Here is a 27,629-nt window from a genome sequence, read left to right on the forward strand (position 1 = left end):
CCAGGGCTGCTTGGAGAAATGGCTGATGGCTGATTCTAGGACTGGGCTGGGAAAAATACAAGGTAAGGCTAAAGCAACTTATGGTGTTAGAACCGAAAGCAGTGTGCAGAAATAAAAAAAGGCTACATTGATGGTAGTATGTCAAAGGGACATAGAAGCCAACTGAAAGAGCTCCACTTTGTCAATTTGAGCAATAAAAAAACAAAATAGCATTGTATTATGACTCAGATTGTAAAATAAATATCCTTGAGTCCATATTGATATAAATTACTAAATAAATATATAAATGGGAGAGAAAAGACCAATCTCCCATATGTAAGAACACTAATTTATGTAGATTCTCTACCCTCAAGGAGGGAAGCATAGATCTCCACTCCACTATGTGGTCTGCACACAGTGACTTCCTTCCAAAGAAATATTGTATTTAAAGGGATAGATAAAAGAAAAAAGAAAGTAACTTTAAAGTGGAGAAATATGACAAGAACTACATCAGCCAGGTAGACAAGGTCAACATGAACGGTGACAAGTTGTGTCATAGCACGTGCCCTGGTCATGACGTGATGAAACTAACACTTTACTTCTGTAGTCTTCCTCCCCTAAATCCACAATCCTACCTAGATTATAAGGGGGAAAAATCAAATTCCAATAGAAATCCTACAAAATACTTGACCAGTACTGTCCAAATTGTAAAAGTTATCATAAACAAGGAAAATCTGAGAAACTGTCACAGTGAAGAGAAGTCTAAGGAAGCATGACATGGTCACGGTTATTCAGTCTCTTTCAGCCTAAGGAGCCTGAATAACATGGTCTTCAGTGAGGGGGAGTCTGGCCATCGCCATCACGTCTTTTATGTCCTTCATGTGGTAATATTCTGCATGAGAAATAAAGGTGCCAAAAATGTGTGCCCACGTGAAATTTAGTCTGAAATGCCAGAGCATACTGAATATCATCACTTGAAGGAGATGATAAAACAAGTGTGTACCCACAAATATAATCTGTAGAATGATTCTATCTAATTCTATGTAATGAATCCTGTGCACAAAGCTGTTTTAATCCAAATTCAAATTTATATGGGCAAGGATTTCTCTACTGTAAATTCTGTTTCAAAGAAGAATAATGTGAGTTTTCAATGGACGTCACTTTAACTTTGGGGACAATGTATTCAAATCCACAGTGGATTAGTCCTATATGTTCCTTGTGCTTTTAGTGGATTAAATATTCGATTCCTATGGCTACATTATTTTGAAGCATTTTCTTCTTCCTAGGGTTTTTCCATTTATCATGTTTTAGGTCTTTTGGGCTCTGTCAACCTTTATTTTTTAAGCTAAAATAAATATTTAGTCTGTTTCATGTGCCGTATTCTGCCAGCCAGCTCATCTTCAACTCGCTCTTATGAGCACCAATGCTCTTTCCATTCTCATATCATTAACTATAGTATATGTGAGATTATGTTTCATTTCATATATTTGTTGACCAGGTTCATAAGTACTGCCTTTATCATTTTGGCTAAATGAAGAAATTGAAAATGGCTAAACACATGCAAGACATTCTCACTAAAATTATGTTCCTCTTCTATTTACCATGCTGTTTTTGATAACAGCAGTCTGACTGACTATATTCTTGTCTTAAAGAAGATCTACTTTTCTTAGAATTACAGTCTCTTTTTATTTTTAATCTGTGCAACCCATATACCATAGATACTCTGGTTTATGCTCAGTTTACTATAATTCAAAGCATTGACTTGATTCCTCTTCATGTTTTTTCTATTCTATATTGTTAAGGTAATAAGCCTCATTTAGAGATGGAGTCTATTTCAATCTTTTTTTTTTAACTAAAGAACCAATTATTTAGATTATAAGTCAAAACTCATATCCTCTGTGGAGTAATTTTATGGCTCCACAGCCTATGGCATAGAAAAATAATCTCCAATGCATATACTTGCATACTAAACAATGTCCACATGGTTCTCTGGGTTAACTGTAAATTCTCACTAGTGTTAATTAAAACATTGTGGCAAAGTTTCTAAATCACTCAAAGAACACAACCTTTAATTCTTCACCTTACTGATACCCATGATCTAATAAATATTGGCTGTTCTTTTAGATGCCCTCTCTCAATCTTTGTATGGAGACTACATTTTACTGGTAAATTATTTCTGGAAAATGTTGAGGTTTTAGCTATTGTATTATGGGGATGACTATGGAAAGACTATGGAAATGCACTTTAATGAAATCTGTAGAGTTTTACTATATTCCTTCATGAAAATACTCCCTAACCTTGAGTAACCTACCCCCACTGCAGACACACTATCCTGAACCCATACTAATCTATGTAACAAAGGAATTGCTGAGTTTTATTTAATTTGTTGAATTTGATAGTTTCAGACCTTTAATGTATATCACTTTGAAGCTATAAAATATTATCATTAGACTTCATATCAGTTGAAATGATATGGCAACATGTGAATTGCTTGGAAAATTCTATGTCAATTGGCTTTTCTAAGCCCCCTTTAGATGAAACCATTATGCCTTCAGTTATTATAACCAGCATTTATAAAGCACAAATTGTATATTAGGTGCTGTGTTAGACCCAAGAAAACACAGCAAAAACTCCTGTGTCAAAGGAGCTTAGAGTCTGGGAGGACAGCCAGAAGTGTAAACAGCTCTTATACGAGGTGGTAGGCATTTAATATAGGAATAAAAGTATCCTTAGGCAGCATGAAATAGGGAGTGTCCAACGAGAGGCTTCGATGGCAAAGAGGAAGGCAAGACAAGGGTAGAGAGAGAAGTTGTTTCCTTGAGTCCCAAGGTTGAACAGACCACCAAGACCACAAGAGGGAATGAATAGTCAGTACAGGTAAAGGAAGCAGCATTTGTGAACACGTGGTAAAATGCAGACCAAGTGGCATATTTTTGAAGCCCTCAGTCCTAGGATATAGTTTACCTGCAGGTGCTTAAGAGAAGAGTTGCAGAAAATGAGCCTAGAAAACTAAGCTGGAGCCAAAAACCAAAATATTTTTAATGCCTTGATTGGGAATTTGGGTTTATGTAATAGATGATGGTCAGCCCTTGACTGATTAAAAAATATTTTGGAAGTACAATCTATGTTACTTGCTGAACAGTTCCAGGTGGGACTGAGAGATGGGGAGTTGTCTACAAGTCTACCTTGGACAACAATTAAAATCTTTAACTTATCTAATAGTGCGGGAAATAAAAGGAGTATTCAAATTTGATGAAAGTATTACCAAATGATGTTTGTGTTTTTTTTGTTTTCCCCCCAGTGGGAGAGACTTCTGAGATTTGCCCAGAAGCCACTGATTTCTTGTGCCACAACAAGAAGTGTATTGCATCCCACCTGGTCTGTGACTATCAACCAGACTGCTCTGATAGGTCTGATGAAGCTCACTGTGGTAAGTGTATTTGTCTGTTCTAATGCTGCCAGTTCAGCACAGATTTTCACTTTATTAGCAGAGTAACTTATTCGCATTGATGACTGGGAAGAAATGTTCTTTTCATGCACCAGAGTAGATTTAGAATAGACAAAACATTTTTCCAACTTCTCTATGCAGATATTTAAATGGAAGCCCTTCCATCCTTTTTACCCCCAGACTAAAAACTGCAACAAATCTATAGCAAATCATGTTACAAAAATTTCCCATCATGTCATTATATAGAACTGTATGCAGAGTCAGGGTTAAAATTGTCAGAAACTGAACTAGCAGAGCCTGCATTTCTTCATCAGTTCTCATTACTGATTCCATTCCTTTTTCCCCAAAAATGACTGATTTTATAGATGAGGTGAAAAAAGAACACTTTGAATAAATACTAGTTTAATGATTAGTTTTAATAATTACATTGCCCTGGAAAAAGAGGAATACCAGAACCACTTTGGTTTTTTTATTCAAACTTTAATTCAAATGATTTTTAAATTCATCTATAAAGCCAAGTGTGTAATTTTTAAATATGAACACATATTTAAATCCAAAGAATTTTTTTTCATAAAGTTTATTGATGAGCATTCATATGGAATCTTGATACCATACAGGCTGCCTGTTGCTGTTAATGTTTGCAGCATAACAAACTACCCTAAAAGTTATTGGCCTAAACAAGTTTCATTTTGCTTGCAATTTTGTGGATCATTCATTCAGGAAGGAATCAGCTAGGCAGCTTGTCTCTGATCCACATGGCTCAAACTGGTACAGCTGGACCTGGAGGATCACTTCCAAGATGCCTTTATCCCCTACATGTTTGGCACATGTGTACTCTTTGGTTTCTCTGTCTGGATCAACATGGAATCAACCTCCAGGGCAACCCCTGTGGCTTGGGCTATCACAGGTTAGTCAGACATCTTACATGGGATTGGCTTTTACCATGTGTCGACTGTAAAAGAATGCACAACCTGGGCTTCCCTGGTGGCGCAGTGGTTGAGGGTCCGCCTGCCGATGCAGGGGACATGGGTTTGTGCCCCGGTCCGGGAAGATCCCACATGCTGCGGAGTGGCTGGGCCCGTAAGCCATGGCCGCTGAGCCTGTGTGTCCGGAGCCTGTGCTCCGCAACGGGAGAGGCCACAACAGTGAGAGGCCCGTGTACCGCAAAAAAAAAAAAAAAAAAAGAATGCACAACCTAAAAGTTAAGAAGTATGTTTTATTGGCAGACTTTCTGAGGACTTAAGCCCAAGAGGCAGCCTCTCAGATCCCTCTGAGGGACTGCTCCCAAGAGGTAGTGGGGGAGCCAGGATATACAGGAGTTTTGCAACAAAGACCGGGGAGCCCAAACATCAAAAGATTACTGTTAATTAAAGAAGACCAGATAGCTCAAGTTAAGGAATTTAGTGCCTTTCTGTGTTTGGGAAGATGCAAGAGCCTGCACTCAGTGAAGTCATTCCTTTGCTATGCACCTTAGCGATCTAGGGCCAGCATCCAGGTTTTTCCCATCCTAAATCCCCTCAGGGTGCACTGTTGCAGGCACTGCAGTGGCTGAGGGCTTGATGGCGGGCATCCTGTTGTTTCTACCCTGAGTTCCCTCAGGGCTCACCATGCGGGGGTGTGGCGGGCAGTGGCTGATGGCTACAGTGTCCTTTGTTTACTGACATGGCAGGCAACATGCTTCATTCACAGAAAGTTCCAAGAGCAAACATTCCAAGAACCTGAGGAAAAATAGCAAAGAGTTTGTATGACTTAGCCTCAGAAGTTCCAGAATGTCCCTCCTGGCTCTTCCTAATGGTTATTCAAATAACAAAGTCTACCCTAAATTCAAAGAGAGGAAGGGAATAGACTCCATTTCTCAGTGGGAAAATATCACACATGCACAGGGAAGGCGTACTACACAAGGCACGTTTAAATGTTTATTTTTAGCTCAGTGTTATTTTTATTCCTCCGGATGTTTGCTTCTGAAGTGTTCATTTCTCTTTCTTGAATTCGCTATTTTTTTAATTGTGGTAAAGTATATATAAAATATGCATAACATAAAATTTACTATTCTAACCTTTTTAACTGTACAGCTCAGTGGCATTAAGTATATTTGCATCGTTGTGCAGCCAACACCACAGCTTCACACTTATGCCAGCTTGCGTAAGTGTCATCAGAAAAGTTTTTCCCTTAGAGGGCATCCAGAATCCATATCCAGAACTTTTTTAATCTTGAAAAATTGAAACTCTGTACCAATTAAACAATAACCCTCTATTCTCCCCACCCCCAGCCCCTGACAACCACCATTCTACTTTCTATTTCTATGCATTTGACAACTCTAGGTGCCTCTAAGTGGAATCACAGTGTTTGTCTTTTTGTGACTGGCTTATTTTACTTAGCATATTATCCTCAACATTCATCCCATCTTTTAATTTTAAGTCAAGCAAAGAAGAAAGTGAAAGTGATTGGCACTTTTTTAAACTGTATTTTGAATACTACAGTATTATAATCTTAATTTCATAAAATATTCATTTCCTTTATAATATATATATTCTCAAATGAAATTTATAATACATTAAATAATACTTTATAGTGTTATTTCTAGCTTCTTTTAAGTGCACCAAAAAAATATTTTTTTTTATATTGACTGTTAGGAATTGATTTCAATGGAGTTCTAAAACAATGATCTGAAGCCTTTTGAAATCACCATTTCCCCCACAAGACATAACAAATAGAGCATTTAATAATCACCAGTAAAACATTAAAAACTTGGCCAGATTTATGAAGGTTCTAAAGAAAAAATAACTTGAATATGATGGCACTGACATACATACCAGTGGGGTGAGAAGGACAGCTATCACATGCATATAGAAAACTTATTACAGACAGTAAATATCTTCCTCTCATGTAAAAAGGTACATATATTGAAAATGTTTATATAAAAATTATACTCTTCTGTTTATTCCTATTCCTAGTAGGGCTAGGAACAACTTTCTAAACATTGGGTATATAAAAATGAACAAGACATTGTGTTAGGCTTCAGAAATTCACTTTCTACTGTGGAAAAAAAAACTAGAGGGAAAAATGCATTAAATATAATGTTCTTAGCTTTTTGAAAAAAGTAGCTAGTAAGTGAAAAGATTCCTGATTATTTTTTAAGTGTAACAAGTGCTATCAGGAGTAAGGTTATCACAGCTTATGTGGGGAGTACATATGAAGAAAAATATGTGTGTGTGTGTATGTACATCTGTATATGAAGTATGAAAATAGACCTAAAAACATCAGAAAGAGTTACAGGTGTTTTGGTTTTTCAAATGTGAATGCTGCCCATGTTCTTTTTGCTTCACTCATTTTTCTGCTCAGAATACCTTATATGATTTGTATTTTTTCCCACAGCTATTTGAGGTATTGATAGAAAACACACAAAGGCAGTTTTGATGATCAGAAACTGAAGTCAATTACATATCCATGTCTGTTAGTGTCACCCATGACTTTGATGGACAACTGCAAGAAGTATTTGAATTTTTTAAAATAAAAGCAATATGTTGACAAATGAAATAGTCACTTTCCTTAAAACTTCTTGATAGATTTTGTTCATCTCCAAAAGGAACATTGCACAGCACACAGAAATATACAGGTGACTTATTGATGCTGCAAATTGACTCCATCAGTATTTTATATTGATGGTCTTTTGGATATATTGGAGGCAACAGGGCTGGATTCCTGCAGGCAGAGAATCTATCATGGATAATGGAATAAATTACAACATTTTCAAAGTGACCTTTGGAGAAATATAAGGAAACAATTGACCTTTGGGTTATTAAACTGAAGTCTTCATTTTGACTTTGACCATCATTTGTTGGGCAATTATTTAAATTTTCAGAGGCTCAATTTCCTTATCTATATAGTACATATAATAACATACAGAGTGCTTTGAGAATTAAATGAAGTAATGTAAAGAATATATTTGTTCAGTCTTTCAGGATTAATGTTAGCTTCTTCCATGCCATTATTTTTATATTCTCTTAAAATTTGTCAGTCATTGTGAATGCCTTATTTACATGTCCTTTATACTTATCAGACAATAAATGCAGCTATTCCTCATGACTAAATTCTTACCTTAGGTTATGAGCAAAGATAAAATCTTCTTTTGCATCGCTACCTCTTGTTGCAAAAATGCATGGTTGATAACAAATAAGATCAATTCTTTTTAAAAGAAACAGTTAAGTTAGAAAATATGCTCTTTTTTTCATGGAGGAAATTATTACCTAAAACATGTAGTAAGTGTGCCTTGTAATCTAGGCTAGGGATGTACAGAATGGGATGGATACTTTCTCTCCTGCATTTTAACAGTGATAAACATCATTAGTCAGTCATGTCACTCTTCCCCACTGTACCCAGATTCTCCAAAATTCTTCCCAGTGCAGCTTTCCAAAAATGCATTTCACAATGAGGAGAAACTGTTTAATAGTTCTATGTTATATATCATGGTATGGCAAAATAAGGTTGCTATGTGGATGTGAGAATTAAAAATAATTAATTACGGAGCCATCTCTTTAATATAACTGAGTTGATTAATATTTATACTGACCTACAACAATATGGCTGAATATTGTACCAGTGGAAAAATGCCAGTCGTTTAAAACAGTGTTAGTAATACTTTGAATCCATTCAAGGGATCATAATAAAGATCACAATTTGGAAAATGTTTTTTCTAAAGCAGTAGCCATTTTGAAAATATTGATACATATTAATCGTCAAGAAATATTAATATTACAAAGTTTTCATATCACCTATCATTCAGTAATTAGTATGGAATCACGGCTTATATAATGCAGTTCAATAATAATACCTGATCACATGGAAATGTTTACAGTAGTTCAATAGTAAACAACAATTAAGGTGGCAGCGCAAAATAAAGAAGTAATAAGTTGCCAAACGAATAGTAATAACTATGATTACTGTTATAAAACACACAGACCCTGAGAACTGACATGATCTGGAAAGAGAAAGATAGTACATAAGTTGGACATTCAAGAAAGAGTATTATTTGCTAGATGGAATGGAGAAGATACATTAATTAATACACTTGTAACAGAAATTCCAACCTTGACAGGTGTAGACATCATAGCAGTCCCTGCTTGTTGCCTATCCATTTCTTTTTGTTCCTTAGAAACAGAACTGCAGTTTTATCCAGGGCAACATTATGACCAGCCACAGGTAGCATCTTCTCCAAACTTCTTTGTAGCCGCCCGTGAGCACTTGCCCGCCCGTGAGATATATGTGGGAATTTGGGGAAGGTACCCCTTTCAAAAAGAAAAAGCACCAGAATAGGAAAACGCTTTTTCTTCTTTCCTCTTCCCATTCCTTTCAATGCCTTGAATAATTGAATTTTTCAATGCTGGAAGGTGCAGCATCATCTTGCAACCATGAATGAGCATGAGGATGGCAAGATGACAGAAAGGAAAGCTGGAAAATATGTGCTTCACAACTACACACTTGAACCACAGTCACAATGCCAACCTTAAACTGACACCTTCCTGACATATTGTTAATTGACATAAATGAATAGTAGCTGTTTAAGCTACTATTATTTGGGTTTTCAGTTACTTGAAACTAAATGCACCCCTAACTGATACAGACAATAAGGAAAATGTATTATCTCAAATAGCAAGAAGTCCAAAAGCAAGGGAGCTCTAGAGTTGGTTAATTTAGTAACTTTTGTCATCAAACGTATAGAACTATATGCCCTCCTTTATTCTTTATGTTCTGCCATCTTCAGATAATGGATTTTCTTATAAAGTCAGCTCCCCATAGAATCTCTTTAGTCCCAAGCATCGCATCTTTGCAATGATATCCTGAGAAAGGACAAATAGGTTTTCTTCCTTTTGATTTATTTTTAAGAATAAAGAAACCTTTTCCTAGGTGGCTCTTCCCTAGTAAGTCTCATTGTTTAGAAAAGCATCCCAAGACTATCTTAAACCAGTCAAGACAAGGGAAGTTTGAACATCGCATCATGATTGCTTAGATAAACCATGAGCCGCCTCTGGAGTTACAGGGGTCCGTTTCACTCTTCAAACAAATATCTGAGTGAAAGAAGGTGAATTCCTCGATAAAACTGCAGTTCTGTCCTAACCAAGAGAGGGAAGGAAGGACTGACAAATGAGCATCGAATTGCTAGAGAGCATATGCAAAAGAAAGAGAGAGAGAGAGAGAGAAGTACTTCAACATAAAAGTTGAAAAAAGTCAGTTGTATTCAAAAGAATTTTTTTCTGAAAAATTTCATTGAAGTAGAGGCAGTTTTGGAGACAAGACAGATTTCAGCCTAAAGAAGCATTGCATCAACAGAAAGGTTGTTGTATTCAAGGCTAGAGGTTTTGAGGGCATTTTCAAATAATGTGAACACCTGAATATTTTGAGCAAGGGAAATAACATGAGAGCAGTCTTAAAGATTAATAATGTGGTTTGGGTGTATAAGGTTGATAGGGTGAAGGCTACACTAAAGAAAGAGGCTCTTAACATAAACCAGGGGCTTGAACCAATGGAGCTGGAACAGGAACTATGGAGCTGCAAAGAAAGGAATGAACTAAACAAGTTCTCGAAGGGAGAATCTATAGGTGTTGGTGATAGATTAGATATGGAAATAAAGAATGCAGAGTCAAAGATAACTTCATAGTTTGAACCTTTAGAAAGAGAGAGAAGATTCATGCTATGAAATTAATCAATAATCTCAGAGAGAAGAACCCATTTGGAAGGATAAATGATGAGTTCATTTTAGGCTTGTTGGTTTTGAGATGATAATTGCATTTTCCAAGTGGAATGTTCAATAAACATTTGTAGATAAACACCTGCATTTCATTGTAGCTGTAGATTTGTAGGTCATCTGCACAAAAGTATGAAAGGCTATGCAAAAGAATGAGTGAAGATACATAGAGTGAGACTTTTTTTAATTATGTAATTTTTTAACAAGAGGGGCACCCCAGCTAACTCTGCAATATAAGAAAGGAATTAGTAGAGAATGTGTGATTGAAAGATGTGGAAAAGTTGTATAACTTTGAAATAAATGCAGCTGTGGAGTGCTAATAACAGTGTTTGGTAAGCAATTGAGATCATAAACCAAGGTTAACCCTAGAAAAGGGAAAAGTAAAAGTGATATAATTTGAGTTAGAGAGGCTGAAATGTAAGAGAATGAATCCTGACTGTGTAGATATCTTTAGAGTCAATAGTAAAGTCATATATTAAATACGGTGGAAGAGGAAGGACAAGAGTGGTCACAGAGAATAGAAAAAGAATAATTATTGTAGAGCCTATGTGTCTGGGAGTCAGTTACACAGAAATACTATAGAACCTGTGTGTGACATCATTCTAACAAACACACAGTGGCTGTCTTGTTTGTAACATTGGAAGATTCTACATGTTTGCGGTTGTGTTAACTAAACACCTGGAGAACCACATTCCTCACTTTTATCCATATTATATAAGCATGGTATAAACCTATGTATAAGCATGGCATAAAAAGGATATACAGAGCCCATAAATAAGTATATAAAAACCAGTGGAGCATAAGTCCTCTAGAATGAATGAAAGAGATGTATATAATTAAAAACGATTCTAGTTTTTAGGGATAAGGTGCAATCATGCCAGAGAAGTAAAATGCTGAGATTTTATGAAAATACTCTTAGAGATCCAGAAAATTTTCTATAAAAACATTAAAGCTTTGTTTTGCCAAATGTTTGGCATCCATTTTAACAGCAAGTTTTTCCTTGCTGACAAAGTTTCTATATATGCTAATAATAGTTTTATGTTAAGAAAAAGTTATGAACAAGAAACCATCTGGAGAAGAAACGTTAAAAATAATACAAACTTAATCTTTCTAAAAAAAAGTCAATGACAATCTCAGTTGATTCATATGGATTAAACCATCCAATAATTCATTCTGTCTCTATAACACAGTTTTTACAGTGAATGCTCAAAAATAATAACTGCTATGCAAAAAGAAAGAAAAATGAAAGCAGTATCAGGGTATTATGAAGGCACTTTTCACAGATGACTAGGTAGTAGACAGTCAGTTATTACTAGTAATTTTTCTCATTGTGAACAACTTAATTTTTTTAATGAGTTATGAATCAACACTTTTAGAAGAGAACTTCTTTCATTATTTAGTGACTGGCTCTGAAATATTGTACGTGGGTGATGGGTATGGAATGCTGAGAGGGTTTGCATCCTATATGGTTTACTACTTCTCCCAAAGGCACCTTTTCTCTAGTTAATGACTTTTCCTCTCTAATGGTCTATGCTGTTCAAACACCAGAGTAGACAGAGGGATGGAGTTAAACATCCAGACAACTGAAGATATTGATTTATTTGACCTGAATAATCTATACTATCATAATGTTTTGTACATTGTTCATGTGTAGATACAGTTTTATCTATCATCTAAAATGTTATTAGTCGATCCATGTAAATCCTTAATGGCTAAATGACAGTATTCACGCACTGCTTCTAGACCCTGTGATAAAAAAAGTTTCAGTGTACAACTGATATTTCCAATGAGTGCAAATACCCTGGTTCTTTAAAATTTTAAATTAACAGAGTATACAAATACTAATTTAAAATCATCACAAATGTAGTATAATATCAAGTGTGACATAGATTGCCACAACATTCCATTAATATTTTTGTTTCCTTAGGCCAGTATACAAACACAACAGGAAGCTGCAATTTTGAAATAACTTCAGGAAGCTGGACCACAGCTTGCAGTCTTACTCAAGACTCTCAAGATGACTTGGATTGGGCCATTGGCAGCAGAATTCCTACTGAAGCATTGAGTCCAGGCCTTGATCACACACCAGGTAAATGCAGTAGAGATTGTCAGGCCATGTAGTTCACTGGGCTGGAAATTTGCTTTAACTATTTGAGTGAATGTCAGAGCACCTTCCTTATGTCTTTGTAAGGGTAGAGCTCAATATCCTTTATGAAAAGAGAGTTAGTTCCTTCCATTTAATGCCTGAATTATTTAATAGACCTAGAACTGATATTGCGGCAACAAGGAAATCAATGACTCTATTTAAGAGACTCACAGATTTTATTTACCCTACCCTAAGGGTGGCCTTAAAGTCCCCAATTGGGGCAGGGACAAGTAGGGAACATTCAGATTAATGCATGCAGTAGGCAAAGGTGTACAGTTGGCATGCTGCCACGATGATCGCTAGCTTGCCACCAATTTCATTCCAGACCCTCTGAAGTACAGGGGCAGAGATTTAAAAGGTAAGTGGTGATAAAAAGAATGAGCATCAGCAAACTCTGAACAACTTTTGCTTCCTGCCTGTGACATGAGATCAATGTAATCTTAAATGGTTTTCCAATTAATAGAGTCAGAGTAGAAGGAAGCTTGTATTCTTGTTTACTTTTACCCTGAAATCTTGCCTGATACTCAACACTTTTCTTAGGAATCTAACTTTCTTAGGAATTAAAAATAACTTTTTTCAGTGATAACTTTTCTTAGGGACAAAACTTTTCTTAGGGATAAAATCTAGATTTTCTTAGAGATAAAAAATAATCTTAAATATTTGTGATGGTGAATTTTAAGTGTCAACTTGGAGGGTGTTTTTGGGTGAGGTTAACATTTAAATTGGTGAACTTGGAGCAGATTACCCTCCATAATGTGGGTGGGCCTCATCCAATCAGTTGAAGACCTGAATAGAAAGAAAAAGACCAGCCTCCCTGAGCAAGAGGTAACTCACCAACAGCCTGCCTTCAGACTTTATCTGCCCTGTTGGCTTTCTTGGGTCTCCAGCCTGCCGGCCCACACTGCAAATGTGGGGCTTGTCAGCCTCCATAATCACATGAGCCAGTTCCTATAATAAATGCCTTGCTATATTTACACAACACCCTATTGGTTCTGTTTCTCTGGAGAACCCTAGCTAATACCTCCTCAAAAAAACTGAGGCATAGAACAGTGAAAAAGAACAAGAACACATGGAGTTAAAATAAGTTTTCATAGAAAAGGTATACAAGATTGGCTCAGGCATTTTATGTCCAGTGAAAAGAGATCAGTAATTTTAGCATTTATATAATCCAGACAGATTGAAAATATCATGATGTTCAATTACAGCATGGATGTTCATTCTTATTTTAAAGCTGTTTCCTAATTCAGCTTCAGATTGAATATTTCTATTCCTTTCTACCTGTCAAGTTGTATTTTTTCTGCCTTTCATTAAGTTTTTTTTTCCTTAAAAAAAAATGAGATTAGTATACACCATGTTATAGGTTAATGGAACAGGACAGAGAATCAAGACACTTAGGTAAGTAATTAGGAGGATTTAGTGTATAACAAAGGCCAATTCAGTGGGAAGAAGTTGTATTATTTAATATGATGCTGGCATAGCTGGTTGTCCACCTGGAAGGAAACGAAATTAAATTCCAGTTTTTCTTCTATATATTTCATATACAACATATATTCCAGATGGATTAAAGATGTAGATGTAACAAATTAAAATAATAAAACTCTTACCAAGAAAACATAGGGTAAACTATGTACAATTTAAAGGCAGTATCAAACTTTCAAAAGCCCAGATATAAAATTATAGCTATGCTCTAAATATTTCATAAACAAAATCAACAGGCATATAATAGATTTGAAGTTTTTTTCCTTACATATTACAGGTAGACTATATATACAGATAACTCTCACAAACTTATTAGAAATGGCAATTTTAACAACCAGGAAAGATTTGCCTAGCCATTTCACAGATGATCGAATTCAAATAATCAACAAATATATTAAATGATGCTCAAGTTCACAACTCATCAGAAAAATGCAAATTAAAATAATCAGATGGGAAGAGATTTTCAAAAGCCACTTACAGATGATGGAGAGATGGAGTGGGGGGAACAGAAGGGTACTCATTAATGGTTATGGGAAATTTTCTGGTTTGGAAAGCATTCTGGCCACATAGAAAACACAAGGACCAAGACATAAGTACATGTGTGTAAGGATATTTACGTCAGCATTGTTTGCAGTTGAAAAAAATGAGAAATAAAATGAACGTGCATCATTCATACAATCATTTATTCATTCCTTTGTTCTTTTATTTATTCATCTATTAAGTGCCAGGCACTGTTCTAGGTCCTGGGGATACATTAGTGAATAAAACAGACAAAAATCACTGCCACAGTGGAGTTCACATTCTAGATGGAGGGAAACAATAATAAATAAACATAATAAGTAAATAACTTATGTGGCCTGTTAGAAGTAGAGGAAAGAAAGAATAGAGGAAGTAGGATCGGGAAGGCCAGGGGATGGGTTGGGGGAGGATGACAATTTAAATAAGCTGGTCAGAATAGGCTGCACTGAGAAAATGCCATTCGAAAAATGACTTGACGGAAGTGAGAGAGTGATACAGGTAGGTACCTAAGGAAAGAGTGTTCCAGACCTAGGGACAGCCAGTGCCAAACACCCTGAGATCAGAGTGTGCCTGATGGATGATTCAGCCTGGACACTAGTGATGTTCTGGTTGATCTAATTAATTGTTGTGCGGCTGCCCTGCGCACTGTGTGATGCTTGGCAGTATCCCTGGCCTCTACCCACTTGATACCAGCATCACTCCTCTCCCGGGTGCTGACAACTCAAAATGTCTTCAGAAATTGACAGCTATCCCCAAGGTGCCAAAATTGAGAACCTAGAGGAACAGCCAACATAACTGGTTACATTCACAACACACAATATCACGCAGCCCCTAAAAAGAGAGTTTAGTGCCATACAGCTGATTTGCAGGGATTTCCAAAAGATATTCTAAGAGGAGTAAAGCAACATGCAAAATGATTATATGGTGTGATCTAATATTTCTAAAACAAACAATGACTGTGCCCCCCCATCTGTGCATATGTATAACTCCATGCCTAGATATTTCCAGAATAACTACGTGAACATGGAAAAGAGGATGAAAAAGGATACATACTCGTTTATTAACATGAATTACTTGGATGGGTGATAAGGTTGGAGTAGAGGAGAGGAGGAATAAATCCAAAAATAAAAAGAAAATAGTTGAAACCAGGAATCACACCTCAAAAGAAACTCAAATGTGCATGATGGTAGCACATTTATGTATGTGGAAAATGTGGTGGATATTTTTAAGTTTTACTCCTTAAAAAGCCTGAACTATTGTATTTCATTCTTTTAATATTTATTTTTTTCTTCAGTATTTCTTTTCATCAATTTTACATTACTGAGTAATACATCTTTTTCTGAAATTTTAAAAATATAAATAACCAGAAAAAAGAAAACCCTAGTTGTTCCAGTAGAGTAATATAACCACCTTTAAGCTTCGTATTTGTGTATCCTGCCATTCTTTCTTTTTTTTTTTTTTTTTTTTTTTTTTTTTTTTGCGGTATGCGGGCCTCTCACTGTTGTGGCCTCCCCCGTTGCGGAGCACAGGCTCCGGACGCGCAGGCTCAGCGGCCATGGCTCACGGGCCCAGCTGCTCCGCGGCATATGGGATCCTCCCAGACCGGGGCACGAACCCGTATCCCCTGCATCGGTAGGCGGACTCTCAACCACTTGCGCCACCAGGGAGGCCCTGCCATTCTTTCTTAATGCACATATTGGCCAATAAAAAGAAAGTTTCTACTTGATTTAGTAATTTAAAAAACATAGTGCAAACAAGTTTGTTATGAAATATGTTTAGCAACATAGTTTTTATTATATCATAGTATTCTATTTGTTGGATATACCATAATTTATAAAATTATCTAATGGTCAATTCTTAAATTATTTCCTAATATTAAACATCACAGTAATCAATATACATTTAGATGGAAATTTTTTTACTTTTCTGATAGTTCCTGAGGATAAATATTAGTTTCTGTTCCTTGAGAAACTGTAAGAAATAAACCAATATTTATTTCCTACTAAGATCCAGACAGTAACATCTAGATAACAAATGCTGGTGGGTTCTTTTGATAACATCTGAAGCAATCTTTCCTTCTCTTAAGACAATGTTTGAAAATTACCGAGCATGTCTGCTTGTATAATACTACTAATGGGACAAAAAGTATTGTAGGCTCAGTTTAAGAAAAAGTAGAAGTATAATCGATGGACATGAGAAAGTTTCCACACATTGTCCCAAAAGACAAACATAAGTAATCTATTGATACCTATTAATGCAACAATTAAGGACTATTAATAGTTGTGTTTATTTTCTGTTTTTGAACTTTTATAGCTTGTGTGAGTTCATTAAAGACCACATGAAAAGTTTTCCATCTGGTTATTTATGCACTATGGTATACAAGTAGTGTCATCCACAGATAAGGAAAACTAATCATTCTGACAGAATACTTTATTATCCTCCCTGTTAATCACTACACAAGACAGTATATTTTTGCAGAGTGCCCTTTTCAAAGCAGTCTGATTATATCATCCTGGCTACACCACTACGGCTCACTAAACTTGTTTAGACATCACTGAGACAATGGGCTGCTAAGTAGATTCTAAGGACATTAATTAATGTTGACCTTCTGGGAAAAACAAAATTCTTTATGAGAAGGCCAGCAGATTCAGAGAGCCTACAGTCTGTTTCTAAGCATCACAACATCGCTGTTAATTAAAGCTGCATTTATGTATCTTTTCACTTATTGTTACCAAGATGAAGCATTAGATACATAAGGAGGACATTTTCAGTGCCCATCACAGGCCTATTTATGAGTCTTTTTGGAGCCATTGTTCAAAGCTGTAGAGAGAAACTACTCTCTCCAGTCTGCACATGAATAAATAGCGTTTGAGCTTAGTATATACGGGATTTAATGGCAAGAAAGACATTTGCGTGACATGAATTAACAGAGGTAAAATTCAAAAGGCTGCTGTCTCTTTTTTATTCCCTTCCCTCATAACTTTATTTTCTTTTTAATGTTATAATAAATTAACCATCTCCACAATTAGATTGTAAACTCTGGTAGGGCAGAAGTCACATCTTTTGCTATTATTATATTCTCTCCAGCGTTTAAACTTGTAGCACTTGATGAATACTTGCATAGGCCTCATGCGACCTGGATCTATCTCCTTCTGTATTTATTGCAAATATTTTGGATCAATTAAGGCAATGTATATTTCCTGAGTGCCTACTAAACACCACACACAATGTGTTGGGAACTGAATTAAGTAAATGTTTGGAAGGTAACTGGAATGGGATATGCTGCCTGATATAATCCACATGCTTGCTGTTGTGCAATTCTGTGTTCACAGCCCAAGGTCAAAAAGTACCCGCAAACAATCTTAGTGACACTAATGCTCTAATGTGTATGACAGCAGTTTAAAGTATTAAGTGTTCAACAAACAGAACTTACTTGGTACTTGGTTGACAGAGCCCTGCAGGCTAACGGGTGATAACTGTACTTCCTATTGGGCAGACAGGACAGATATTATTATTCCTACATTAGAGATAAGGAACAAGAGAAGTTAAAGGTCTTCTCTGAGCCTGTATACTGAGTAGCCAAGCCAGAAATGAACCCCTGATGTTTGGAGCCTCATCCAAGCCCGTTCCCAGAACATTACTATCTTCCTTCATCCTTATACAGCTCTGTCTGAATCTCCTTAACATCCATATTTGGGGCCACTTAACCTCTATTCCTTCTCGATTTATATCAGCATCTCACCCTGGTCTCTGATAGAGTAGGGAGGGTGGAGGCTTGGTCAGGGATATGGTGTGTTATACACAAAAGCCAGCCCTCGATCCCATGTTTATCAGACCACTCACTTTGATCATGTCCACACACACTCATGCACACATACATACACATGCAGAAAGATATAATAACTGTACTGTAACACATTTTTAAAAATTCCAATCCTTGGACCAGAAATGTTTGAGGTATTCCAGAAGGGCATAAAAAAAGCTGATGGGATGAGAATGAATGGAGTAAAAACAGCAGAGATCCCATCCTAGGGAAGCATGGTTCACTGTAGATCTTCCCAAGGAAGCTACACAAATATTCTAAGATTAAAATCAAAAGCACTGTCCTGGACAGAATTGTGTCCCCCCCCCAAATTCAGATGTTGAGGCCCTAACCCCCAATGTGACTGCATTTGGAGAAAGGGCCTTTAAAGAGGTTTTAAGGTCAAGTGAGGTCATAAATTTGGGGCCTTCATGCAGTAGAACTTGTGCCCTTATAAAAAGAGGAAGAGACACCAGGAGGCACCTACACAGTGCAAAGGCCCTGTGAGAACCCACAGTGAAGGTGGCCATCTGCAAGCAAGGAGAGAGGCCTCAGGAGAAACCAACCCTGCCAGCACCTTGATTTTGGACTTTGAGCCTCTAGAACAGTGAGAAAATAACTTTCTATTGTTTAAGCACCCAGTCTGTGGTATTTTGTTATGTCAGCCCGAGCTAATACAAATACCGAGAAATGTTATGAAGAATTGTTGAGAGTAACTGACTGAGGAGCAGCACTAAGAACACCTGGCTGAGCTGGGAACCTGGACGCACCCTTTGTGTTTCCCTGCCAGGACCAGTGTTTCAAACACAACTGCTCACAGAAGTAGCTTTTTCTCCCAGGATAAAATCAGAGTACTGTCATCTAAAGAAAACTGGGCATCTGCCTGCCTGGGAAAGGATTATCATGAGATAATTAGATCCTGAAAAAGAGACAGGGTCATACATGGGGCTGCACAGGATCAACACTATAGGTTTGCAGGAGGAAGTAAAGAAAGATAACTCTGTCCAAGAATAAAAAATTGGAGCATTGCAGTTTGCATGCCTGCCGACCGCTTAGTCTCACAACCAAGGACAGTCGTTCTCAATCTTGGCTGAATATTAGAATCAGCTGGAGAGTTTAAACAAAGTACTAATATCTGGATCCACCCACCAAGATTCTGACTTAATTGGTCAATGCTGTGGGCTGGGCAGCAAGATTTTTAAGAACTCCCCATAAGTTTCTAATGTGTATCCAAGGTTGAGAACTACTGCACCATAGGGACGTCTGTGTGGCTACATGACCAACCCACCTGTCCAGCACCTTCTCTTCATTCTTCCAGTCAAAGGAGAGCTTGGTGGGGAAACAGTTCTGTATAACAGCAGCGGAAATTCTTTCCTGTTACCTATATACTAAGCAACAAAGGCCTTCATTCAAAAGTTGAAATGAAATAATGCCATTCGCAGCAACATGGGTGGACCTAGACATTGTCATACTGAGTGAAGTAAGTCAGGTAGAGAAAGACAAATATCATATGATATTACTTATATGTGGAATCTAAAAAAAGGCTAAAAATGAATTTATCTACAAAACAGAAATAGAGTTACAGATGTAGAAAATAAACTTATGGTTACCAGAGGTAAGGGGTGGGGATAAATTAGAAGATGGGGGTTGACACATACACACTACTATATTTTAAATAGATAACTAATAAAGACCTATTGTATAGCACAAGGAACTCTACTCAATACTCTGTAATGGCCTATATGGGAAAAGAATCTAAAAAAGAATGGATATATGTATATGTATTAACAGATTCACTTTGCTGTATACCTGAAACTACCTCAACATTGTAAATCAGCTATACTCCAATAAAAATTTAAGAAAAAACCAAAAAAAAGTTGAAATGGATAACAAAGAATTACCAGACATTTAAAGAAAACCAATGTCATGAAAGAGAAAGATAAGGACGTGAAAAGAGAACAGTTATCCCTGGAGGAAATAGATAACTCAGTGTAGTAGACATTTGTCATATGTTCTCATCGCTCTTTAGAAAGCTACTGCTCTGTTTACTGTTGAGCCTTTAGAGTCCTGTATCACCCAACTTGTCATGTGCTTAGGATGAAAACTGCCAATCAGATGCCCATGTGGAAGACTTTGATTTGAAAACAAACTGCAACTACCCTCTTCCATTTATTGCAGCATGCTATAGGAGTATAATCATTTCTATGTGCAACATTATATAAAAAGTTGGGAATATATATATATTCCCATGTATACATATATGTTCCAATAAATATACTTATATCTATATTAACATATAAAATATGTTTCCTACTGACTAAATATTTAATTATAGTAAGGAAGTATAGTTCATCTTTAAATGTGATATAATAGTTAAGAAAAAAGAGTTCTAATCTTGTAGAAATATATACTGAAGTATATAAAGATGATGTAATTTGATATTTAGGGTTACTTTCAAGTAATCTAGTGGTATTGAGGATGTGGGTGGTAATATAGAGGAAACAAGACTGATCATGGGTTGAAACTGTTGAAGCTAGGTTTTGGGTAGATGGGATTTCATTATACTATTTTTTATACTTTGGTATAAATTTGAAATTTCCCAAAATAAAGATGTTTTAAAAAATAGTTCCCCAAAAATATGAATGCAACTTAAGTGAAAAAAGCCCTGGCAATATGACATCTAGCATGAAATAAGAACTGGATATTCAGAAAACACTAAGGGATTTGTACACAAGGTAGAAATGAAGACACGAAAACAATAATAAAAATAATCTCTTCACTAGATTTTCAAATGATACTCAGAGAATCAAAGTATATGATTTGTAAATATCTACTTCTTTTATTTTATCTGATCCTTAAACAATACACTGGAATTTATTATGGTACCGGTTCACAGCAAATTTCTGCTTAAAATGGAAATTTTTTGGATACTTCAAGGGAAGTTAATTACTAACATACTACTACTCTTCGTCATCATCATCATCATCATCATCACATTAAAGTCTGAGAAGGGTGTTAAAGGAAAACAGCTCGGATTTGTGTGATGCTTCAGCCATCCCTTTAAAAACGCATGTGACTAAATGGAAGAGTTTCTACAGGTGCGTGATGCCCAATAAAATGAATTACGTTGGCATGGTGAAAAAATGTTTTTGCAGTCATTCATTCATTCAACAAATAGCCATTGAGCCCATTTTTTGCTAGCTGCTGTTCTAGTTATTTGGAATATATATTGAATAAATCAAAAAAGGATCTCTGCTGTCATGTGGCTGACATTGTAGCAGAGAGGAATAGAAAATCAATATCAAGCATTATAAATAAAAAGCTTGTATAGTTTCTGGGAAGTTAATTACTATGAGGAAAATAAGGAAAAGTGGAGCCTTCAAAGAAGGATCAACCAGGAACCAGGAACCAGTGGAGAGTAGCCTAGGAGTTACAAGGGTGGGAAGGTGCTATAAGTTAAAGGCATTTTTCTGTGTAGCCACTAGAATGAGGGTGCCTAAATTGCTGTTTCCTAAAGGGCTGTGGATGGATGTTGAATAGTTGTTGTTCTTATCTGTTCACGAAAATCCAAACAAAAGGATTTTATTTTTCAAAAAAATAAGGAGAAAATTCAGAGGGATTTAGAAAAAGAGAACTAACATATGTTAAATGTTTCCTAAGAGTCAGAAAGGGTAAAAGGTTTGCATCTGTTATCTTATTTAATCCTTTTAATACACTGTGATGTAGAAGATACTAAATTCTTAGAAAGGTTAAAAAACTTGACCAAGCCACAAGGGTAAGTGGGCAGGGGGATTGGAATATTGAACTCTCTGACTAAAAGGCTTTCTTTTATAGCCTACACTGTCTGATATGATAGCCACCAGTGACATGGAACTGTTGAATCCTTGAAATGTGGCTGGTCCAAATTGAGATGTGCTTTAAGTGTAAAATACACACTGCATTTCGAAGATGGAGTTCAAAAGAAAATAGAATTTTTAAAATATCTCATTAATAATTTGTGCATTGATTATATGTTGAAATGATAGCATTTGGGGAACATGGGGTTAAATAAAATGTATTACTAAAGATTAACCTATTTCCTTTTACTTTTTAAAATGTGTTGCTAAAAATTCTAAAACCACATGTGACTCACTGTTTGTTTCTGTTGGACAGTTCTGTTCTATATTACATTGCATACATAGAGAAGGCTTTCTTGTCTCTCAAGTGAAAAAAAACCACTTGAATTGACTAAAGAAATACTGAAAAGTATCCATATCTGGACATCTTCGAAGATGGGCAATCTCTTATGAATTCACACACTTGCCACTAGAAACTGCAAAAATTATCTATATTTAACTTCAAGTCTACTTTAAGCAAAAGGTACTTTGAAAGAAAAAAGAACATATAAAAAGTAAAGTGGGGTGATTATATTCATAATATTATATTGTGTATATTACATCCTAATAATTAAACCTTATCATGCAGTTTTTCTTGTGGTATCAGTAGTCTCTATGTTCAAAATACTGCTTTGTGAATTATTGCACAAATATGGTGGTTCCTTCTTCCATAACTTTCAAAGAGAAAAAACAATGTCTTTCTTTATTTCCATATTTTCTTTCATTTGTCTTCTATATGTTTTTTTTTTCTAATATGTAGTTAAGGTTCAAAGTTGATAGTCTATTGTTTTTATGAAATTACAGAGTTGGGAAATACCAGTTAGGCAAGAGTTATGACTGTGTGTTAACATCCCTATGATGACAGGTCTTGTCTACATAACTCACTATACAAAACGATCCCAGACCTGTATGTATACATTGCATATTAATTCTTATAGGACCTACATTTTCAAGTAATCACCTTAAAATTTTTTCTTACCTACTATATAATGCAATAATTTTTGTTGGTAGAATGATGCTTTCCTTACAATATTTAGTTGTTTCACAACTAGACAGCCATATTCTGAAGCTTCTTGAATAGGAAGAACTTTGTCTTACTACAGAATCGAGTTGAAAATAGTGGCAATCATTGCATCATGAATCTCAAACACCACCACCACTACAACCATCACCACAACTATGACATCAGCATGATCATCAGCATGGCCAGCATGGCCACCTGGGCCTTTACTGGTCATATAAATTTATTTCCTTTGGATGCTCTGCTTTAACAACGAATTAGACAGCATTATCCCCATAATTGGATCTGGTATCATGTGGGATCTCTGAATTTATCTCAGATTCTTTTGAAAGCTTTCTCTGTTCTATTTAATTTTAGAGCTGTTTCTTTGGCTTGACCTAGACAGATCCCTTTATGTTTAGCATAACTACAAAATATTTATGTAGTTATTCTAACTTTCTTTCATTGTCAATATTTTTTCTTTATGCTCAAGTTATGCATTATAGAGTGTATGTAAATTATGAATATTAGTATTTTTTTCTCATTTCCTGCTATTTGTACCTCCTTTTTCTTTCCCCTTTACTTTTCTCCTCGGTTGCCCCCAAAACATATAAGCATTAGGTAAAAGGAGACATAGAATATTAGGATAAAATGAATAATAACAAATAGCATAACATATTCTTCTGACTTTATTATAACTTTTGGTAACCTTTAATATCATCTTGCAACAGAAGTTTGGCTCTGATATTTTCTAAAAATGTATTAATTCAGTAATTATATACTTTAGAATGAAAGAGTACTAAAGAGTCTACTTTCATACAGTGCAGATGAAGAGAGGTTTTTTATTGTTATCATTTATTTCTTTTTACTACTAAAAATTGATAATTGTTAAATGTAACTAAATAGAACAAGTCTTGTTGTCAAAAATTGTTGTGTCTATGTAGCTGGTATTCACTGAGTACCGATCACCAGTTCCCTGGCTTTCTTCTGGCTTTCTTGTTTTATCCTCACAATACCTTGAAGTTTTACAGCAGAGGAAATGGGTGCACAGAGAGAATAAATAACTTGCCCCCAGCCACACAGAAGACACTAGTGGAATCCAGCACTGGGACCCATGTCTCTCTAAAGTAAAAGCCTACATTTGTAACCCTTAGTCTCTAAGGCTTAATATGACATTCTCAAAACTTACTGAAATGTAAAATGTGATGATCAGATAAGTGAAGAATACTCAGTAGTTTCTCTTCTAAAACACAAAAATGTTGGAAGATGGCATTTTATCAGTATAAAATAGCTAAAGCAAGCAAGTATTTTTTTCTGTATTTCTTATTTACTCTAGTTGCCATTTTCTTACCACAGTTCAGTATCATTTCTACTCTCTTTGTCTTGTGTTACTTTTTAGAACTACAAACATTCCACTCCAAATATACAACAATGCCAAGGAAAAAAAAAACAGGAGACTTTTTTGGCTGATAAATCTCAGAATATGTCTTGCAGGTTTAGATTTCTCTAAACCATTGCAAAAAGGCAATGAATGACACTCATCATTTGTTTGTCAATCAGAGTTAGAATAAAGGCAATTATCTTTATCACTTCATCTTCATGAAGTGAGAAAACAAGGGCAGTTCTCTTCATGAATTGAGTGGTTAAGCCAGAGTTATTCCTCTTTTCCTTATTTTACTCTGAGACAAAGGGTAAACTTGACTTTGGTGATGTTTAGACAGCAAGAACAAGCCCAGATCAGCTATAAGTCCTCTATGTGTCTTAAGCTCTCATGATCTGACAGTGATTTCCATTTTGTTGCCAAAAAGCAATGCTGGTGTCAAAGCTTGAACCACTACCAATCATCCACATGTACCATTTGTGTTTTATTTATTTATTTAATTTATTTATTTATGGCTGTCTTGGGTCTGTTGCTGCGTGTGGGCCTTCTCTAATTGCAGTGAGCGGAGCTACTCTTCGTTGTGGTGCATGGGCTTCTCATTGCAGTGGCTTCTCTTGTTGCGAAGCACGGCTCTAGGTGCGCGGGCTTCAGTAGTTGTGGCACGTGGGCTCTAGAGCCCGGGCTCAGTAGTTGTGGCGCATGGGCTTAGTTGCTCTGTGGCATGTGGGATCTTCCCAAACCAGGGCTCGAACCTGTGTCCCCTTCATTGGCAGGCAGATTCTTAACCACTCCGCCACCAGGGAAGTCCCCACATGTACCATTTGAATCAATACCCCAAGCAACTTATATCATGTTTTTCTGCCTCTGGGGAGAAACAAAATCTTAATTTCTGTTTTTCTTTTCTTTGTTTTGCCTGTGTTCACTTAAAATACTTCCAGGAATACTTAATAATTGTTTCAGGTAGGACCCAGATGATGCTTTCTTTTTTTTGAAATGCCAGCAGGTATCATCTGTGAGACATGGTGTTCAGTGAAAAGCATGTGAATGAAGCAATTCTTTTAGAATCCTGTAGGGCAAGGTTAAACCCTGAATAAATAATCTGAAAATCTTTCTGGTTAGTTATCATTTTAAAAGTATCCAGGAATCATAGTTTCTCTAAAAGGAATTTACTAAATGCATATTTATTTATTTTTTTTACAACTTTATTGGAGTATAATTGCCTCACAATGGTGTGTTAGTTTCTGCTTTTTAACAAAGTGAATCAGTTATACATATACATCTGTTCCCATATCCCTTCCCTCTTGCGTCTCCCTCCCACCCACCCTCCCTATCCCACCCCTCCAGGCAGTCACAAAGCACCGATATGATCTCCCTGTGCTATAAATGCATATTTATTTACAGACTTTATTTCTCAATAAAACAATGAACCATTAAGCTTATCCCTTTCTATCTTCTCAGAACCTTGCCTCCTTGTATTTACTTCCTTTTTTGTGTGTCCTTAAATTGCCTCTTTATCACTACTTTGTGCCTTCAAGCATCACAATTCTCTTACCTTAAAAACAAAATGAAAAAAAAAGAGAAAAACAAAATGAAATACCTAACTACCTAACCTTAACTTTGTTTCCCATCTAAGTATTATTGTTTTTTAATCTCCAATTACCATTTCCCACACACTGTTTGTATCCCCTACCTCACTACACACATCTTCTTTGACTCCCTACAATCTGTCTTCTGCAAAAAATATTATTTCTTCAGCATATAATTATTAGTCACTGACTTTTGGTCACTGATGTAAAACTGTAGAGATAATTGTTTATCAAATACATTCCTGACCCTCATGGAGCTTGTATTTTAGCTGTCTTTGAGGACTTTATTGATTTCATAATCATAATGACCTGATTCTTCTAATGCTGCATTTGATCAATCCACACCTTCTGGAAGTGTTCATCTGTGTTTTCAGTACAGTGGACTGTGATTTTTCCCCTAATGTTATATTCATATTTTGTGCTTTTTCTTTCTCCTTCTAAGACCTAATTGTGAGTCTCACCCAATATTCTGACTTGGACCTTTCTATGTCTTTTCCTACATATTTTGATTACTTAGAGGTTTTATTCTCTCAGTGCTCAAAATTTGCTCATTCCTGCATTTATGTAGCCCTTATTTCCACAACCCCGTCCCATATTTTCAATTGCCAGTATCTCCAAGTCACATATTCAGACTCATACTTACATTCCTGTAAGAAAGAATCTCCCATAAAATAAATGAAATTGAGTTATTTGTAGTGAGGTAGATGGACCTAGAGTCTGTCATACAGAGTGAAGTAAGTCAGAAAGAGAAAAACAAATACCGTATGCAAACACATATATATGGAATCTAAAAAAAAAAAAATGGTTCTGAAGAACCTAGGGGCAGGACAGGAATAAAGACGCAGACATAGAGAATGGACTTGAGGACACAAGGAGGGGGAAGGGTAAGCTGGGATGAAGTGAGAGAGTGGCATGGACATATATACACTACCAAATGTAATATAGATAGCTAGTGGGAAGCAGCCACATAGCACAGGGAGATCAGCTCTGTGCTTTGTGACCACCTAGAGGGGTGGGATAGGGAGGGTGGGAGGGAGACGCAAGAGGGAGGAGATATGGGGATATATGTATATGTATAGCTGATTCACTGTGTTATAAAGCAGAAACTAACACACCATTGTAAAGCAATTATACTCCAATAAAGATGTAAAAAAAAAAAAGAGTCTCCTACTCCTGATTTTATTATTTTGGTTATTAACATTATCATCAGCACAGTTAATTCTCTCTGAATTGCAAATTGTCACCTCTTCGTTCTCGACTTATATCCTTTTCTTTCTTTGCATCTCCACCTCTGTCATCTTAGTTAACTCCTGGGCTATTGCACCTGTCAAGGCAACTCATCTCCATACAAATATTCTCCTAAGCCAGGCCACTCTTCACATTGATGCAGGGTTAATATCCCTAAATAATGACTCCTGTTGTCCAAATTATCAGAAGCTCTTCATTGCCTTTTAATTGGCTTTAAAGTCTTCCTATGCTCTTTCCCAAATTGCATTTCTGATTTCATCTATTATTCTTCTACAAACTGTGTTCTTATCCCTCAAATATGCTTTGGGTATTATAAATGTCAACTTTGGGCCATATCATTTTTTTAGTATGACCTGTAATTTTGTGTCAATGATGAACATGATGAATTGGTTTGAAGGAATCAAGGTAAGCAGGCCTGTAGTAT

General features: G+C 36.1%; 1 protein-coding gene across 1 annotated transcript in view; it reads left to right on the forward strand.

Moving 5' to 3' along the window:
* MALRD1 (MAM and LDL receptor class A domain containing 1) overlaps positions 1-27,629 on the forward strand; it is a 625,167-nt gene that overhangs the window by 433,726 nt on the left and 163,812 nt on the right. Inside the window, exons 31-32 of the mRNA XM_060096153.1 lie at positions 3,281-3,409; positions 12,097-12,258. Of these exons, the coding sequence (XP_059952136.1) occupies positions 3,281-3,409; positions 12,097-12,258 (291 nt within the window). The remainder of the gene's footprint in view (positions 1-3,280; positions 3,410-12,096; positions 12,259-27,629) is intronic.

This window comes from Mesoplodon densirostris, chromosome 4 (assembly GCF_025265405.1).
Source record: "Mesoplodon densirostris isolate mMesDen1 chromosome 4, mMesDen1 primary haplotype, whole genome shotgun sequence".
NCBI lineage: Eukaryota > Metazoa > Chordata > Mammalia > Artiodactyla > Ziphiidae > Mesoplodon > Mesoplodon densirostris.